Source organism: Syngnathus scovelli, chromosome 4 (genome assembly GCF_024217435.2).
Source record: "Syngnathus scovelli strain Florida chromosome 4, RoL_Ssco_1.2, whole genome shotgun sequence".
Taxonomy (NCBI): Eukaryota; Metazoa; Chordata; class Actinopteri; order Syngnathiformes; family Syngnathidae; genus Syngnathus; species Syngnathus scovelli.
In genome coordinates, this window is record NC_090850.1 from 15691477 (window position 1) to 15710678 (window position 19202).

General features: G+C 40.2%; 1 protein-coding gene and 1 long non-coding RNA gene across 7 annotated transcripts in view; one reads left to right on the top strand and one right to left on the bottom strand.

Annotated features, from left to right (window-relative positions):
* LOC125967634 (uncharacterized) overlaps positions 1-19202 on the top strand; it is a 148303-nt gene that overhangs the window by 38352 nt on the left and 90749 nt on the right. The gene's annotated exons all lie outside the window — the stretch shown is intronic.
* ppfibp2a (PPFIA binding protein 2a) lies at positions 142-14978 on the bottom strand. 5 transcript variants are annotated; one of them, XM_049718852.2, is made up of 22 exons: positions 14446-14978; positions 13035-13121; positions 12232-12345; positions 10645-10776; positions 8188-8460; positions 7557-7649; positions 6699-6810; positions 6478-6539; positions 5816-5894; positions 5584-5708; positions 5414-5478; positions 5269-5329; positions 3858-3969; positions 3310-3409; positions 2956-3084; positions 2674-2824; positions 2276-2387; positions 2107-2195; positions 1914-2036; positions 1258-1383; positions 985-1173; positions 142-820 (listed from the first exon to the last, which is right to left on the bottom strand). In XM_049718852.2, the coding sequence occupies exons 1-22, from the start codon at positions 14491-14493 to the stop codon at positions 596-598; spliced, it is 2607 nt and encodes an 868-aa protein (XP_049574809.1). In that variant the 5' UTR covers positions 14494-14978; the 3' UTR covers positions 142-595. The 5 variants fall into 5 exon arrangements, with proteins under 5 accessions (XP_049574809.1, XP_049574810.1, XP_049574813.1 ...); XM_049718853.2 differs by lacking the exon at positions 8188-8460 and having other exon boundaries at positions 14446-14975; XM_049718856.2 differs by lacking the exons at positions 12232-12345; positions 13035-13121; positions 14446-14978 and adding an exon at positions 11743-11900.

A 19202-nucleotide genomic window follows, 5' to 3' on the forward strand; every position in this document is an offset into this window, starting at 1 on the left:
TTGAACAAAAATTTAATAAATTTAAAAAAAAAATCTCTTTTGCTCCAATGCTGCAGTCTTGTGCAGCATTGACCTTCTACTGTTAATATATTGTAGTCAACATTTACAGTCACAACTAATACTAATTAGAAGCAATAAAACAACAAAGCAATAATTTATTATTTACAACAGTACACAAGGAGAAATCTCGGTTCTGAGGTAAATACTTTTTTCTTCTCAAAAGATTTTGGTAAGGCTTTTAAAGCGTTAGTTATATGGGAACCAAGGCAAAACGTCTTGGGTAGTAACAAGCCGTTGTTTGCATTTATGTCATTTTGAAAAAGCCATGTTCACAAATGTCCGATGCAAAAGTGCTCCATGAACTCATTTGTAGAATATGAATAAAGCATCATATCTAAAGATATACATCCAGACTTTCAAAATGGTCTTAAAGCATATGGAATATTTGGAACAACCGTAAAAGGAATGCAGTTTTCACTTAACAGATTCATTTCATAGATAATATATTCATAGATTTTGTGATTAATAAATACATGATGATTGTCCAGCAATGCATTTTGGGGGATTTCTTGTGAAGCTGACCACTATGATTCTCTTAGCAATTGTTTGTGTTAGTCCGCCACAACTTGCCCTCGTCGTGATCGAGCTTCTTGGCTTGTCTGTCCAAGTTGGGGCTGATACCCTTGAGTGCTGCGGAGGGCGTCCTTGAAATCCCGTTCACAGTTAGCAATCCGCCCTCTACGGGGCAGATGTAGTCTGCAGATTCGTCGGGTTTCCTCTTCCTAAGGTGACTAAACTGGGTGAAGCCAAGTTTCTTGGGCTGTAATAAACACATTTTAGGTTGATTTCCTATAGAATGGAATTCCTGATTTACAAAATAGTATGGTCACACTGTCAAGACAATTATGAAAAAATATAAGACACAAATAATAAAAACAGAATAGGTTTGGTTATGTAATTGTTTCTTTTTACTTTGACACTTACCTTCACTTTAGATGTAGTCGTGAGGGGCACATGGCCTGTAGCATTGCCGTACTCTCTCTTCTCCTGTGTGGCCTGAGTCCCCACCAGGGTGGAGAAGGCTGTGGCTAAATGGCGACGGAGCAATGTTTTCTGCGGGGGAATATTTAGGAGCAAGGCCAAAGTCTCTGCGCTGAAGCGAGGCTCCAGGATCTACAATAATGGATATTGTCATGTGCGGTTTATTTCACTAAATTTGATCCTGCATGCCTGTGTCATAAAATAAGAATTACTCACAATTAGTCCACCGTGGACACCACTGCCCCGTAGATTAGGTGCATACTCTGCAAGGTCAACTGCTCGAAGCCACTCCATCACCCGGTGGTTTGACCACTGCACTACCTCAGAAGGGGAAGGTTGTTTCTAAAGGACAATAACAAGAGATACTTGAGGTTTTGTAGAATACGCACTTTTTATCGTATGCAAGAAAAGCAAACTTAAACAGCAAGTGGCAAGATTATACCAAAACGTGAAAAGAATATCTCCCCTACAGCCTCCATTCTTTTTGAATTTTTTTCAATCAGATGTTAAAACATGTTTGTCGTGTCACCCTCGAGAATGGCCAGAGGTTAGCGGGCCTACTTTAGAATTGCTGTCACATTTCATCCCAGAAGTATGACAGAGTCGAGGTCATGCTGGCTACCACAAAGCTCTTACTGATAATATAGTATGTAAATGGGTAGCCACAGTCAGAAGTAGCAAAAATACAAATGTATTTGTCACCATCTTGTGGTCACATGCTGTCATGTCCACTGAGAAAGATGCAACACAAGTTATGAAACGTGGAGAAATCACGCAATACCTTCCATGGTTCTTTAAACTGAGATTCATACATACGAATTTGACAACACATACTATAATAATAACACAGTCCACAATTTGAAGATGCTTACATCTTCCCCAGGCCTGCGTCTGAGGCAGTGAGGGTTGAACTTGTTGGCATGAAGGACGTGGATGGCACATTTGATGCTGAGATGATGAAGTTGACTTGTCACCTTAAGGCTCAAGAGGTCATTCTAGGAAATTTGAAAAGGCATTGTGAGCTCAAATGTACAAATTGGGAATTGGACGTTCACCACGACTTACCACTGTGAGGTATTGTATCATGCGGCCGTCCACACGAGCTTCATGGAACTGGTCTTTATACTGAGGCAAGCCGATATCATCCAGCCATCCTATGAGAGGCATGTGTAACATATAGGCAGCATAAACATGTTTTTTTTTTTGCATTTTTGAGTTTAGATAAGACTCTTACGGGTGACCCAGATATGATCCAGCTCCGATGACTTCTCTGTCGTTTTATTGCTGAATGCCTTCAATGCCAACTGCAGTTTCTTCCTGTGCAGAGGGTGCTTCATTCCCATCTCCTGAGGTTACAAAGAACATTTCATTCTCATGTTTTTAGTGTTCGGATTCTTATTAATGTAGATTATTATATATGTGTATATTATTATATGAATAATTGTAGTCTCCACAATGTACTGTCAACCACAACGTATGTGTGTGTGTGTGTGTGTGGTGTTTGTTTTGGTGAAGGGTAACATCAGCCCAACCAAGAACATGATTTTAGTTGAAACTACCTCCAAGTTTATTTTAGTTTTGTTATCTTAAGGCAATTATTTTAGTCATCTGGGTTTTTTTTCCTGTTCTAACCTTTTCAAGATCCTGAGGCGTGGCAGAAAGTAGCGTCTGGCCACATTCAACCCACTGCCTTGTGAGGTTGACGTAGTGGCCCAGCCCATAGTCCTCCAACCAGCCACACACCTGCTCCTTGCTCCACTGGCTGAACGGGAGATTCACATCGCTGGCAGAGAAAAAGGAGCAAATCGGAACATTAATTAGTATTTGAAATAACAAGTACTGTAGGGTACTTCATTTGAAAAAATATGACAACAAAAAGTATTCACTCATGGCTCTTATGTTGCGGACACTTACTGTACAGAGGCAGGAGATTCCGGGGTACGGGTCAGTCTTGGTCCCGCTGTTGCTCGGAACCCGCCTCTTCTAAAAGGACCAGTATCTGGATCCTCTGCATTACTTCCTCCAGAATTTGTTCTTCGAAGTCTAGGTAGTGAAGAGTGATCAAATGCTAGATTGGAGTGATATGAGCTGCTTTTACGTACTTGGTTGGATGATCCAACAAATGAATGAAATTACAATCTCACGTTGGCCTATTTGATTGACACACATTGAAAAAGTGTCCCTGTCTGATTTGTGCTGCTCGAATCATTATCACTTGATGAATAATTATTTTCCCATTTGTATGTATAATGCATTTGCCACACCCACTTTCCCCAAAGTCTCCTGAGGCTCCGGTTTGTCTTCATGTATTCCGGCGAGCCCACACTCCTCTGGCCTGGTGGGCTGTTTGTCCCAGGGCTGTTCTTTGCTGAAAAAAAAGTTGTCAAATATATCAGCATGAATCATGATTAATGCAATTTTGTAATAGTATATACCGTATTGCAATTTGAGGACTAATAATGGCTACAGGTTTGTACTACATTAACTGTGCTATATTTAAAAAGCTCATGTCTTGAACCTGAAGAGGGGGGCCAGCCTAAAGTGTGTTTTATTTCTGTAAGCAGAAATATCAATTGGGGTGAGTTATAATGGTCAGTGGTGGGTGGAGCTCAACTATGTGCGGTCATCAGAAAAGAGGAAAGGGTGTGTTTGCTAAGGGAGAAAAAAAAAAAAGAAGCATCCATCCCCTGATTCTTCCCAGTCTGAAGTCCCTGCAATTACTGAAGATCAAAAGTAGTAGTCCCTCTGGTTACAGGGGAGCGGCTTGCTCCGAATATAAGTTCTGTCTGGTAATATAATATTGTTAATATATTTACTTTGGCTGGAGTCTCCGTCTTCACTGTCATCTGGAGAGCGTTCACTTTGGAGCTCAGTGCTGCTCTCTGTAGGGGACGAACGGACAGGCAGCATCGGACTCCTGGTGTCCCTCTGTTTCAAGTCCCCACCCCAGATACAAACAAATGATTAACTGACACGACTTATCTAATTGCATTAGATGTGGACATGTTATGCGGTCATAAGCAACAGATGTGAAATTCATCAGTCATATTTTTTTTAATTTATCATATGACTTCTAACCCCTGGCTAAATGGGAAACTAGTAATTAGCGTCAAGGAAATAAGATGAAGTACTTGACCTTTTTTGTCAGTACTGAAATTATATCATACTGATTTGGGATCATATTTTGTGGTATACAGTGTGTCCAGTTAAACTATTCCAAACACTTTTACACCAATTACTCGCATTTATTTGCTGAATACGGCAGGGCTCGGTCCCTATCTGCTGCAAATAGCGCTGTTTGGAGTGGATATGGTTCTATGAAAGTATGTTCACTACTGTTATGGGAAGTGATAATGACACAAATAAAAAAACCAAACCCCTGCTGCACAGCCGCCACTCTTTTGGGAATACTTTCAACCAGATGTTGCAGTGTGTTTGTGGGAATTTCTGTCCACCCAGAACAACATTTTGGGCGGTCAAGGGTCACTAAGAGTCTGACTCCCACTCGTGAATATTTTGTTTGAGGACATCATCGTGAAATGATCGGAGCAGCAGATGGTTGGGGACTCTGGGTGGGTTACTCAGGCACTTAGCCATTGAAAAGGAACAAACCAACTCCTTGAGTTTAAAGATACTCAGCCCAGTTGAGTATATTTGTGTATCTGGCATTGGACATTTAGGACCAGAAATAGTCATGCTGGAATAGAAAAGGGCATAGTTCAAGCTGTTCCTGATTTACCCATCCACCTCAGACAAATTAGGGTGGAAGGGTGGAATCATTGCTATTGTTTTGGACTCTATCCTCACTCAAACTATTTCTCAAAATTGCCGTTATTCCCTTGCCGCCAGTCCAGGGTGTAACCCATGGAACCCGACTGATTAAGCCGGTCCTTGAGCACTGGCGAAGCTAGGATTTTTTCTTTGGGGGAACGTAGAGGGAGGGGGAAAGACATCTCAGGGGGCCCGGAAAACGTTTTGGGGGGTTTTCACAAACCCCCGAAAACTCTTAGTAAAAGGCTGATGAATATTTGTTTTTTGTTCCCAACAGAGGAAGGGGGATATGTGGAAGAAAAATCGGAAAATACGCAAAACACAATTTTCTGTGGAAACAAATTCACCAAAAACATCAGAAAAAAAATCTGTCAATTATCTGGCCTGGCACATGGCGCGGCCATATTGTACAAAGCTTGTGTATGTGTATGAGAAGTAAAAAAGCAATAGAAATACCTTTTGTGTCTGACCGGGTGATAAGTCCGCCATGCTACTTGCTGATGTTTGTGTCTCCGGCCTGAAAAGACATCAGCAACATTATGAGCAGAAAAGTAACGATGCCACAGATTTACTATAATTGGCGTGATACGTCTTGAAATACCTGCAATCACTGTCCTTCTGGGACAAAACTGATGTTTGATGAGAGGAGGCACTATTTGTGGAAACCTAAATCATGTAAAAAAAAAAAAAAAAAAATCATAAACATTCACATTCCTCCAGTATTTCCTCCTACAAGAAAAAAGATGATGCAAGGTATTTTTTTTTACCCACATCAGATTTGAGATCCTCAGACTTTGCACTGCTAGAATCAGCATTCTTCCTCAGACCTTGCTCATCTTCCTCACTGCTACTGGAATTTGTCCTCCCGTTGGACAGTGAATGGCCAGCAGGTGGCGCTACAACAACAAAGTAGAATTTATTTGCTTTGTATTGAGCTTTCCGTATCTCCAATCATGGTTGATTAGAAAAATCATAGTCAACGAGGAGGAGGATGCTTGATTACCTTGCCTTGTGTTGTGTGTCAGATCTCTGAATTGCTTGCACTGGTTTAAGAGCAGAGTGAGCTCCTCAATATGCCGGTCCTACAGAAATAGAAATGAAAGGGTGTTCAAGGTCAACTAAATCCATTAAGATTTTTATCTAAGCATAGGAAACACACAGATGCTGCTTCCTGCTGCCCCTGACCACTAGGCCACACCAATGGCCTTTTCAACATATGGTCGACATGAAAAGAGCATTTGGTGAGGGGACAAACATCGGACCGACTCGGTTGTGGTGAGCAGCTGCAGCGTGTGTGCCTTTTTTGAAGTGGTGCCCTAGCTTGGCTTCATCGTGGCTCTCTTACTGCAGCTCTCTCCCAAATTAGGCTTGGCAGATCGAGGCCTACTTAAGTGTGGCTTTGACTGAGTTGGCCTTGGGGCGTGTACGTGTGTTCACCAGCCCAGCCACATGTAGACCCACGCCTGCAAGTCTTTAAAGTCTACGATTCCCCACGATGAAGAACACAAGAGCAATGGTGTTCTATAATTGGATGAAGGGTGGTGTCTGTGTTTAACTTTTAGAATCTGTCTCGCGATGCCTTCCTGGTGATGATCTAGACTGTATGAGATTACCATATTTTGTTTAATTGAATGATTAACAGAGGGATATAGAAGGCAGAATTACCTTTTCATCATTGGCAGCTTCCAAGGATTTTATGTCGCTTCTAAGTCTTTGCAGCTCTTGGTCTATGATGAAGAGAAATACATTTTACATCATCCAACTTAACATCATTTAAAGTGATGGTTTGGCTATAACGATTTTATTTTAATTTTTAGGCGATTTGAAACATTTAGCTCTTATCACTCAGTGGCGGTATAACAGCAAAGGGTGGATGTTCTGCTCACCTCTCTCAGTGCTCTCAGTGGCTCGTGGAGGTCTGGCTAAAAGCTGAGTGTGCAAGCTCTCAATCTCAGCATTCTTACCCAGGAGAAGCTGCTGAAGGCTGCTGATTTCCACCTAACAGACCGACAGTTTAGATTCTTAACTTTACCAGAAGACAAGAGGTTCTGCAACCTATTATGTGCCTACTTGTGTATGTTTCACACGCACAAGTCTTCCAGTAACACACTAATGAAACACACCAAACAGCCTGAGCTCAATAAGACTGTTGTTAAAAGCATTTAGAGCATTCAATTTTTAAGTTTAAGCCATGTAACACATGGTATGAATAGAGATAATGGTTTGAGAAAGAAAATCTGTATAAAGAGTGAAAAAAAAATGCAGCACTAAAGTAAAATGGATTAAATCTCTTTATTCATCTTACACCATATTTAAAATAGTTTTTGAGAAAACAAATTATGTGTGCACATAAAATGAGTGACTCACTTAACTGCCTGGCCCAACTGATTGGTTCAATAGCATTGGGGAAAGTTGAGTGGCCATTTAGCAATAATTGGACACTGATACAGTACTTATGGTCTAGACCAGCTGTTCCCAAATGTTGTCACACTGGGACCCATGTTTTTTTCATTTTATTATTATTTATTGTTACTCAGTCGCAACACACTTCGTATTGATGTGAAGAAAATGTATTATTGTTCTGAAATGAAACTTGTGTGCATCATAATTTTAAACATAACACGATTTGCATGTATATAAATAAAGTAAAATTACATAGCACAATTGCACCGACAAATCAGTTGAAAATTGCTTGTGTTCAATCTATAAAGCCGATGAATATTATTTTATTTTATATAGTTTACCTTGCTTGCTTTGAGTCTTTTCTCATACTCCAACTTCTCATCTTCCAAATGTTGCACTTTGTCTTTTAGAATCTTGAGCTCCCTCACCAAACCCTGCAACAAATTGTAAAGCAAATTCATTTAAAAGCTGCTATCCACCACAACTCGCACCCAGTCACCACTATTAAATCATATAAAAAAAACTTAATCTAATACTAAAACAAATAAACACAATCAAACCTGCTCTAAAAACTAATTAGAACTTACAACATTTCAAATCAAAACAAAATAAAAGCTATAATGAAAACCAAATCCCAACCTATAAAAAACCCTGGTCCTTTTTGATCTTTCATCTTAAAAGGCACCACAGCAACACTCATAAAAAAAAAGCAAATAAAAAGCAACATTGAGCCTTTTCCACTGCAACTCTTTACAAGAATGCTACAAAGCATGCCGGGAACCCATTTATTAGTAGTGAATGAGGCCCATAGAGTTTCTTGACTTATAACCCCTACTGCTGTTAGGGGTGTGTGTGTGTTTGTGTGTGTGTGTGTGTTTGTGTCATTCAGTCTGAACTCAGGGATAAACACATCAATGTGAGACAAAGCATGCCGTGCTCAACGTCACTAGACATGCATCAGACTGTGCGTACGCTCTCGCCGTCGTCGTGTGGCAGCTGCTCTGCTTCTGAGCTACTCTCATCAACCCCGTCTGCAGCCTCCTCCTCTAGTTTGGGCTTCATCTCTGCTGCCGTGTAACATGAGGGATTGGCGTCCTCGGGGGACAAGGAGTGGGCAGTGCATGGCGCTGGTGAGCCGTTGTCAGCTGGGTTCTCAGAGGCTTTTTTCTCCTGGATCTTGCTATTGATCTCCTTCTGAAATCTATACATCTGCTCCTGCAGCTCACTAATGAAATTCACAACGCTCTGCCGGATGCAGTGTGGGAGAGAGAAAAATTGAAAGAGCGTTTTAGAGGGGAGGAAAGTGAAAAAGATACATTTATCTGTATTTATGGTCATATCGCTGTTTGAATGACACATTGTCACACGTGACACCAGGTCTGCTGGTAGAGTTCAGTTATATGTAGAAAAAAAAAATATATCTGCTCTTGGTAACTACACTGTTGCATTTTTCCTTAAAACTACTTCTTTCTTCAGCCTTGCTTTGTCATTTAGCCAAACTACACAGACTGGCTTTAATCCATTCACCAATGTCCATTTTGTTCTGATTTAGCGTACGTTATTTTGATTTCCTTTCATTATGTATATTCATTTGCTAATTGCACAGCACAGTATGTTGCGGTTAGCATGTCTACGTTGCAGTCAAACTCCTTGGATTTGAGTCTTGGCTCAGGCTTTCTTGGATGAAGTTTGAATGTTCTCTCCAGGATCTCGTGCCTCCTCCCACTTTGGAAAAAACATCCATTTTAGTTTTTTTGTTTAAATTGTCAAAAGGTGTGAATACACTGTCATTTTTTTCAATGTTTGTCTTTCAATTTACTGACAACCAGTCCAGGGTACAGTACTGCTTGGTAGGTGAGGTGCTTCACATAAACACACCTGACTTATCGAATTTTGTGCTGAAGAGCTTGGACAGTGACACATCAACTGTACCACTTGCCCATGTGACAAAACATTCCATTCTGGTGTCATCACATTTTTTCCTCAATGGCATTGCCATCAATGGCACTCATTCTTCTAAGGTGGCCCCCAAAAGCCAAAGGAAACCATGCTTGTACCTATTTTTGTTGCTCACCGAGCTAAACTATGGTAAATTATTATATGACAAGATCGCCCGATTTGGCTTGACATATTTCTACAATTTTAAAACAGTGGAAATGAATTAATCGACCAGCGTATCAGCTTTCAAAGCTTCGTCACAAATAGTATGCACTACTAATGCCACGGGGTGAATTGTTTCTCCATGTTTTCAAAGAAATGGTGCCAGTGATTCGCCTGAGCGGGTTGTAAACAGCACCCAAGTTATGCTGGGACTGTCGACAGAGGAAGTCTCGCATGGGGTCCAGTGTCCATAGAGAATATGACAGATGATCTGAAGCCCCTCCATGGCTAAATTTAACCCAGAGCTTACTTGTTCAAAAGTAGAGTGGGCTGGAGGGACTTCAAGGTGTGTTTGTGTAGTAAAAAGCACATGTAAGTGTTTAAAGAAAGTTTTTTTTTTTTCCATCCCTCCTCTTGATTCCAAACATATGTTGCAAGGAAACTTTCATACAATGAAAGTGCATTGACAAGAAGTGCGGCCCTCAGCTATCATCATCAACTACGCATTTTTTTTTGTGCTGTAATGTCAAACACACTTTTGTTCACATGCATTTGAACAAATTGGGCTCTCCCTCCTCAAGAGCTTCCTTTCTTCATAATGACATTGTGAATCTTTGCCAACACACAGAAACAAAATCTTCTGGGCTGTGAAGCCTCACACATGTTCCTCCTTCCATCATGCCAGCTCTACTATGGCTGAACTCCTTTCACCTGAGGACACAAAGGCCCTTTGACTGGCCATGTTTTGACAGCATCGTTACAGCATTTTGTCTGCCTCTAATTATACTTCTTCTCAGTTTCATAGCAAAAGGTTCATCCTCTGGTAATCCAACACAACAGTCTTAAGCAAATGTGCAATGAAAATGAGAACAAAAATGGAACGTCTAGAATCTTTGTATTCCTGCTACTAAGCATCAACTCATGCCAGACCTTTTGTGAATGTTCCTTCCCATCTGTCCAGAGAGTGTTTATGGACTTCCATAAAATCAGCAGCTGACTTCAAGTCCACAGTACGGTACAGGTTACCGTATGTTGCCTTGTCATTCTTGGCAGACTTGTGCTAAAATTTCCAAAGGTTCTCTAAACAGAAATGTCCCAGGAGATTTAAGCTAAACTCGCTCTTCCTTGAAAATACGGCTCAATGAAAATAGGGTCTAAAGTTCTTTGTCAGCATACGCTTGCAAAAATGTCTACAATTTGGAAGTTCCCAAAACCCAATGACCTCCGTAAGATCCAAAACTAAGAAAAATTACAATCCCCCTCACGAACATAGCTATCATTTTCAATAGATATGTTCTTTTTATGAATGGATGATTTTAAAAGCCTTACCTCTGCTTTATGTTGCCTCTCTTCTCCTGGGCTCTGTTTCTCCTCCATGTCTGTCAGCTTCAGCTTCAGGTAGGACACCTCCCCCTTAAGACTGAGCTTCTGCTTCTCCAAGGTTGTCCTATGCAGGAGCTCCTGTCACAGGGCAGAAAAAAAAAAACATGCTGCAAATACAAGCGCAGAATGGATGGACACCGTGCTATGTGACACTCACTTAACAAAGGCGACATTAGGTATGAGGCACAGCAAGCTACGAGTTCTGTAATAACAGTCTCCGTGGACAAACCCACTGCTTTCAGGAGGCTATATATAAACAACGCATGACCACTATTTATAATGCCTATTTCGCAGCTCACTCAAAGTACACAGCGGGATTGGTGGCGAGAAAGCAGGGGGAGGGGGCACACACATGCAAAACATTCTGAAAAATAACAGAAAAATGACTTAAACTGGTAATTAGGCTGTCAGATTGAACGGCTGCCAATCAAAGCCCAAGCTGTGAGTGTCTCAACCTTGAGACCATGCAAGCAGATGGAGTGCTAATTTTATTCTTTCCAAGCAGGTGTTAAATCATTCAAAGCCAAAAAATATGCATCTGAAGCCCACGTGGACAAGAATATATTTGAAACATTGACTTTGGAAACTATCCGCCTTTCCTTTTCAAGGGCATGTGGAAAATATTAGAGCTTTGTCACCAAGAAGAGATTTACAGCTCAGGTCCAAAGCCTCATAATGACCACGTCCCAGGCAAACCGGTCCTGGCTGCCCTTTGATACACTGCACAGCTCTGCACAGTGCATTTTATCATCAACAATGAGACTCGTTCCAGGGAATTGTATTATTCGGTAAGATCACAGGTTGGCAATGAGAAGAAGAGAGGTACAATCAAATTTGACACACAGTTACCTTATACTTTAACGCCTGCCTGGAGTGGAGCAAAGTGTGCTTCACGCATAGTTGCGAATAGTTCCCAGCCTCATGACGCTTTAAATGCCATATCCTTTTCCAAGCTTTCTTTAATGGAATTAAATAAGTTGTACAGATGAAGAGCAAATAACTGCAAGTGGAAGATTCTTTCTCTTCAAGAAGTACAACCCCTACCCGGTCTCCCGCCCATCTCGCCACCTTTTTCAGCTTTTCCTCCCTTCTTAAGCCATTAGTCAGGCTTGGCGCTCCTTTCTATTTCACTCTTCTCTGTATTAGAGTGAGAGAGCATGCACAGACTAAACTGTGGTTAAAGGTTAGGGGTGTGGCTATTACAACTCTAATCACCTGCCCAGACAGACCAGTTGAGCCCAGCATAAACCAGGCAGAGACTCCGTGACTGACACCGTCTCGGAATGAGTCTGGGCATCCTAAATATTTTGGTTTCCAAGGTAATCTGTAGCTCCATAGAGTGGAATTTTCAGCAGGAGTGCCTTCCCAGGGAGAAAAATATATTAACAGAGACTGAATCTGCAGTAGGGATTTATTATAAATGACTCATTGGGGTCATCTTGAAGATCATTCATTAGTCAAAGAATGTCTATAGAATAGTTTCTGTTGCGGTAAAAGTCAAACCAAATGAGTGGAAGGAGAGATCAAGCGTACCTGCTGCAGCATCTCTTCTGTGGCGTTGAGTTTGAGCCGATGCTCTACCACTGAAGTCTGCAGATCACTGATTTTTACCTCCTGAGCTTCCACCTGGTCTGTCAGCACACCCACCTGTGTGTGCATGAGCAAACAAAACACACTGTGGACACTGCAACAGGACATGCGTGTCATCTACTGTGTGTACACACAATGTTCATTTGCGCTGGAATGTCAACCTCTATATTTCATGTAATGACAGAGCAAGCTTGCAAGAGTTCAGTGACCTGAACATTATTGGAATTGTTTTTAGCAAGTTGATTGTAAAACTGAAACGAGGCTGCAGCAGAGTTTGGAATCCTTGATGGCGACATTGTGTGACTATTAAATTGTGTTGTTTTGAATCATGCAAGCTAAAACTCATTCTGTAACGTTCAATTGGAGCTGATTTCCCAGAGGACTGTTGTATCTGAGAACTAAATAAACAGGGAAACTGTTCCCACACATCAACAGTACACTGCTAGCCTTAACCTGTCTGAGGTATGCACTTATTCAACTGTTCCTAAAACTTATAATCTTTGCACATCACTCTACTGTTGTGTTGTAATAGTGCTAAACCCACACTATAGCACTTTGTTCCCGGCCCTGGAAAGGAAACGCAGCAGTTATGCAACATTTACAGCCTGACTCAGTGGCCTACCTCTACCCTTTAACCTGCTTTGAGTCAACTCAATCTTACTACGACAGCAGGTCATTTGTTTAAATAAGATGCAATCTAAAAGTGAAACTAGAAAGAGGAGCAAGCATAAATGGAGTCAACTCACCTGCAATATGAGAGATTCTTTGTCTCCTTCCAGACGTGATAAACGCTCCTGATAAGACTCACTGTTGTTTGGTGACTGGAGGTTTACCTTCGGAACATACAGGTCAAATGTTATTGCATTGATGAAACAGAACAGTTACCTAACAGGTCAAATCTGGTTTTCTTCAAATGAAGCTGCAGCAACTTGCAGAAAATTGTACATGGAGAGCTGCTCACTGCCTCCGCCTGTAAGAGGTTTACTGCCTCTAATCCTATTCAAATTGTTCAATATATTTTATTCCATCTGATTAGCGGGGACTTGGATGAAGCCTCAGGGCTTCCTGTGTATTTAGGGATATTTTTGAGCGATCAATGGCAAGGAATGGATGATTACAGCCCAATGAGCTACATTTACTCAGAAATGTTCACAAAACCACACTTGTGGAAACATTATGTAGTTTAGCCTTGAGCCTTTGCCAAGAATCCCAAGTGGTTTGCAACAGTTTTGTTTGAAACCAAAATAAGGTCTTTAGCAAACTGTTGTCCGAGAGGCATTACAACAAAATGTGTGTATTTTATCTTAACATGCATCATTTTAGTAGATATTTTGTGCAGTGTTGTGTAGCCAAAGGCTTTTTCATTCCCAAATGCAAACACGATGTTTATCTTGGTTGCTCGTTTTATTTTAGCCTTCCTTACCTTCAAGTCTGATACACTCCTAAAACCACGTTTAGTAACTCAATTCCTAATGCTTTTTACCAGGAAAACTAAAGAGACACCTACACAGTACAGTTGGTGCGCTCACTGTATATCACCCTAAAATCTACAAGTCATACAATTACAACAATAATAGTCTTTAAAAAAAACTTATTCGTGCAAATTCAAAATACTTTGCGTGAGAAAACTGCTGCTAAAAGGTTAAGAAAACTGCAGTTGTTTGTTTGAATTCAAACCTCATCTCGGAGAAAACTTGAGTGACATCATGCAGGATTTTATTTATTTATTTATTTATTTATTTATTTATTTATTTATTTATTGTTTAATATTTGTTTTTATTTTATTTATTATTGTTTTTCTTCGTCCAGAAAGTCCCACTTTTATTTAGTAAAGCAAAATATTTCCGTTGCAAATATAAATGAGTGCTTATGTGAAAAGTTGTCTTCTATGCCTCCTACCGGCTCACTATAATTATAACAATGGATGTTGCCGGATGACTAATGATTCCCTAATGACATATGATGGTTTCGTGTTGACTTGGTAACTTGAAAGTGTCAGGAAATGATTGAAACTCACATGCACATAGATTCATCTTTGTGTGTGTGGGTGTGTGTGTGTGTGTGAGAGAGAGAGACAGCACAACAACAAAGTCACGTAAGTGAGTTTGCAGGCAAGAGTAGCACAGAACGAGGACGTGCACGAGGAGAATAGCTCACCTTTCTAAGCCAAGCAAAGTGTTTGTAGAAGTCAATGTCGTACTCCATTCTACAGGCCCATTGTAGTAGCTTTGGCTCTCAATATTGGCTACTATTAAGGATTTCGTTTGCGGGCTGCATAGAACCAGCAAGAAAAACAAAGTCCAGTGTCATAAGTGAGTCCCAGCGATAAATCCTCACATTGGTGAACTTGTATGCTCCCTCTTGCAGACCATCCACGGTGCTGACAGCACCGAGAGGCCCTTGGCGGTTTTTGAGTCTGGACAGAGATTTTTGAGCTGAGCCTGAATAACTCAACTGATGCCAATTGGCTCGACTCCCTTTTCTTTTCTTTTCCTACCTCTTTTCTACCTCCTCCTCCGAGTTATTTTTCTTCTCTCGCTTTCTCAAAACAACTCAAATTGCCTCTTTATGTACAATAACGGCGCTTTTAGTGCTCTCATCTTCTCCAGTCCTTCCTGTCGCTCTTCACTGTGTCACGCCGGCCGACGTACCTCCTGGTCTTAAACTAAAGGGGCTCGAGGGGGGGAGTTCTCTGCAGCACATGCTCCTCAGATGTGGTGTCGAGCGAAAGTTTATAAAGAAAGAGGAGGAGGAGGAAGGATGAAGTTTTGCGAGTGTAGAGTTCATAGAAGTTCAAAGCAGAAAATATGGCTATAACTGGCAAGTGAGGCCACCTTTGGAGACACGGCAATTGCTGCAGGAAATTAAGGAAAGAAAATGCAGGTATAAAGATGAAGGGAGAAAAATGGGCTCGCTTGTATTTGAACAGGAACTCTGGTTCTCATTAGGGCTATCATTCACCTAACTCCCTCAGGACACGCCGGTCCAGATGTTGAAGATGGGAAACAAAATATGAGACAGAACTACATTTGTCTGCGGTGTTCATGGTTTTATTTGATAGATTTGCTTCTGTACTTGATGATTGAAGTGCATGTGTGTGTGTGTGTGAACTCACTTTGTCTCTATGTAGTCAAGTTAGTACAGTCTGTGCTACTACAATGTTCTTCATTGCTTCCTTCGACCTCCTGCAGTGCCCCCAAAATGTCGGTCATCTCAAGAAACTTTCAAAAGGATTTTGTGTGTGGTGCAGGCTAAAGGTCTAAGTGTCTAATGACATCAGGGAACTTTAGAGCATTTTATCTTAAGTCAAGGAACATTGGGGGTTGGGGACAGAGGTGTAATTTGACCTTTTTCCCTGCATCAATTCCGAATTTTTAAGTAGAGCATTATACACACTCAACACGTCATTAGGCTCAAACTAATGGGAGTTTTTTCAATAAGTCTTTTCAAATGCTCAATTTGGACCAGCGCTGAAATAAAGGTTGACTATGTTCATTATTTCAGTTGTAGCTTACATTGGTGAAGTACTGCACTGCATCATACTTAGAGCTGTTTCTAGAATGTGGATTAGATTTTGAATCTATACTATAGAATACTGTAATTGACGTGAAAATGTGCCATACATGTATTTTTACACCATTGCCATAATGTCCTAGGCTTGATTTGTTCAGCAAAATCTGTGTTCATGCAATACTAATATATGTGTGCACAGCTGCATTGCATCACGCTGAGAAGTGATTACAACATTCAAGTTGCAAAAAAAACTCCCAATATGATGCAATCTACTGTATTGTAGTTCTATATGGCATCTACAATAATAACACTAACAAAATCGTTTTCATGGTTTTATACAAAGAGTAAGCATTTTTTGTACAAGCATGCATATTTATTCTATTTTATTTGCGTTTGAGGGAAAGTTGCGGCCTGTGTTAAGAGCAGTTCCTGAGATTGCCTGTTGGGCGCAATATTGTACAAGAGCATGGCTTTAACTAACTGGAAAATAAATGGTGTGCAGTGGAGTTCGTTTCCACCTCATGCACCCTTAAATTACAGGTTTAATTTGTGTGTCGCTATAATAACAACGTCTGAGCAAAAAGTGCTTTCACTGCTCTGATCCTTAAATTAAATCACACACAGAAAAGGAGATGAGACTTGCCATCACGGACGGGCCTTTGTATCTTCAGTGATAACCTGTTATTAGGCATGTTAGGGTCTCCGCAGTTTGAAAATGGCTGGGCTGCTGCCTTATATCATTAGAAGTGTGTCTTCTTACCCTCTGCTAGGAGATAATTTAAAATAACATCTTACAATCGCAAAAATCTATCACCTCTTTGAGAAAGTAGAGTAAGGGTGTCCCCTGTGCATGTTCATGGACATGTCCAGTCACAATATAAGGTACATCCCTACAATCTAATGAGATCAATACAAGTGACAGCTGGATCAAAGATTTTACAATTCTAAAAATAATAATGCAATTGGTATTAGAGAAGTATTAATTGAACAATCTATTTACTTTGTATTAACGCAGCTGTCCTTGAGATATAATGAGAAGTGTTTTTTTTTTGTTATTGTGAGAGAGCAAGCTTTATAATTATAAAAAATTGATCCAGCTTTTCTATTGTATCTCTCTAGCGTGAACAGTAATTGTGAGCAAAATCACTGATATTTTTTTCAAAGCTGTTACCTTCTCAAAGTAAAATCAAATGGAGGTGAGAGATAGAAATTCTTACCTGAAATAATGTCATCCATTTGCTCTAACACAGCAACCAACATGCTGCATGCATTTGAAACCATAGCAACCAATAGTCAGTGAAAGTGGCAGGTTAGAGATGCTCATTTAGCAGCTCTAAGTGGTCACTTTAAGCTGGAGGAAGCGCTTCTCCTCAGACAACTTTACTCTGAGTTCTGAAAGCTGTGAAGGCATCTGACTAATTTGCCACTTGAAATAACACCCTGACTCTCACTTTGGCTTTAAACACTCCTGTCATTCTGCGGCCCGAACCTTAAACCCATTGCCGTTGCTCATATTCCAAATCCAAACCAATTGTCATACTTAGAATTGTTTGGCCGTGTATTTCCTTCAAGTTTAGAATTGTTTGTTTTTGTATGGTTTGTCTTGATTTATGTTGATGTGTGACTTTATTACATAAATGTCATACAAAGTACTTGGAAACTTGGCTTCACAGTTTCCACCATAACTTTTTATAACTCAGTTGTTGGAGATAATTTTTTTTTTTTTTTTTTTTTTTTTTTTTAGGGGAGGTTAATCTGCAGTTCTGTTTTGTCTATTGTACTTTTATTTATTTATTTATTTATTTATTTATTTATTTATTTACTATACAATTTTACATTCTTATGGATCGCATATGCAGAGGGGAAACAAACAATAAATAGCCATAATGTAATTTTGTGGTTTTGGCAACACCGCAGAAAAATGCTCTGTGGAACATAAATCAGTCTTACGTATATAATATTCGAACTGTAATAAAATTATGGATAGCAGCATACGGTGACCGTGTGATGATATATGGCCGGGGGACCAAAGCATCTATTCTTCGCATGAGCCTCTCGCATTTACACAAGATTTGCTTTACATATGTAATCACACCACTCGTGTAATCTCTCACAGTACACATGCAAAATATACTTATTAGACGATTTCCAGAAGTATTCAGACAGCACAGTGGATTTAACAGTTACAGATGCCAAGCCTATGTATATACAAAATGAGTATGGCCCCTCAAGCACTTATCGCAATGAAACAATGTGAGTGGTGGTCGCTTTTGCATGCATCCTCACACGTGAAACACCTTGAAAATATCAAACAAGTTGCCTATTACTGAAGCATAAAACAATGGCCTTCATTTAATTCTGCATAATACAATCAAAGACGGTGATCCAATGGCTGACGTCATTGACTGCATTTCTTCTTCTTTAGAAGCACGTCATAGGAAAAAAAACATGTTCTTTCGATTCAATTATTTTACTTTAACATGATTGCTTCAGACTGGAGCAAGCTGTAGCACACGTTAGTGGTGCATATACAATGCATAAACCTCATCAACAATTACGTTTGCAGCGAAACATGTGAATACAAACGGGAGAATTAGAAGACGATGAGAACTGCGACACAGACCACAGAAGGAAATGAGGCCATCAGAAGTGAACCGCATGTGGAATTATTTGATCTCCGCTTTCCACGAGGCACACATGTACATCTGACCACATCTGTAACGTCTTAACATTGACTACATCATGGGATGTAAATTTATCCTTGCAAAACGTCTCTCCTCTTAAATTTTCGAGGGAAACATCTCAAGGACATTTTCTTTCAATTCTCTGTAGTTAACTACTAAATAATTATTTGTGAGGCACCAAAGAAGACTTATGCAGCTTATGTAATAATAGTTTTCACATTTGAGAGGTTGTTCTGATTTCACTGTCACTGTTGTGTGTTTGACTCTACAGCATGAAATCTCAGACTGATAATTATAACACCAAGAAAGATGTTCTGTGAAGAATTACTCTCACCTCTATTTACTCCACTTGTTAAAGCTGATGGTTGTCATGTACAGTACTTACTAATGAAACAGCCGACATCTCTTGGTTGAAAATGAATAAAACCGTCCACAGCAATTATTTGCGCTAGGTTTTACACGTTATTCTTTATGAAAACACAGGCAATGGTCCAATCAATAGCTGGATATTTGGAGAGGTCAAGGTCATGGTTATTAACAAAGCTTGCACGGCCAGATATGTCCACAGCATAAGGAGACCCTTGATTTTCATATGAGTGACATCCATTATTCATGTGGCAATCTGGAACACAAAAGCATCTATTGAAATATGCCTTCATGGAGATCTGGCTCTGATAATTAAAACCAATGTGAGCCAAAAATAATCACAGCCCAGTT

Excerpts from the sequence above, each read along its gene's own strand:
- ppfibp2a (XM_049718852.2), bottom strand. The coding sequence starts at position 14,493 with ATGGAGTACGACATTGACTTCTACAAACACTTTGCTTGGCTTAGAAAG. Across the intron at positions 13,122-14,445 it reads ACTTTGCTTGGCTTAGAAAG|GTAAACCTCCAGTCACCAAA; the intron begins GTGAGCTATTCT and ends TATGTTCCGAAG. Across the intron at positions 5,895-6,477 it reads AAGCTGCCAATGATGAAAAG|GACCGGCATATTGAGGAGCT; the intron begins GTAATTCTGCCT and ends CTATTTCTGTAG.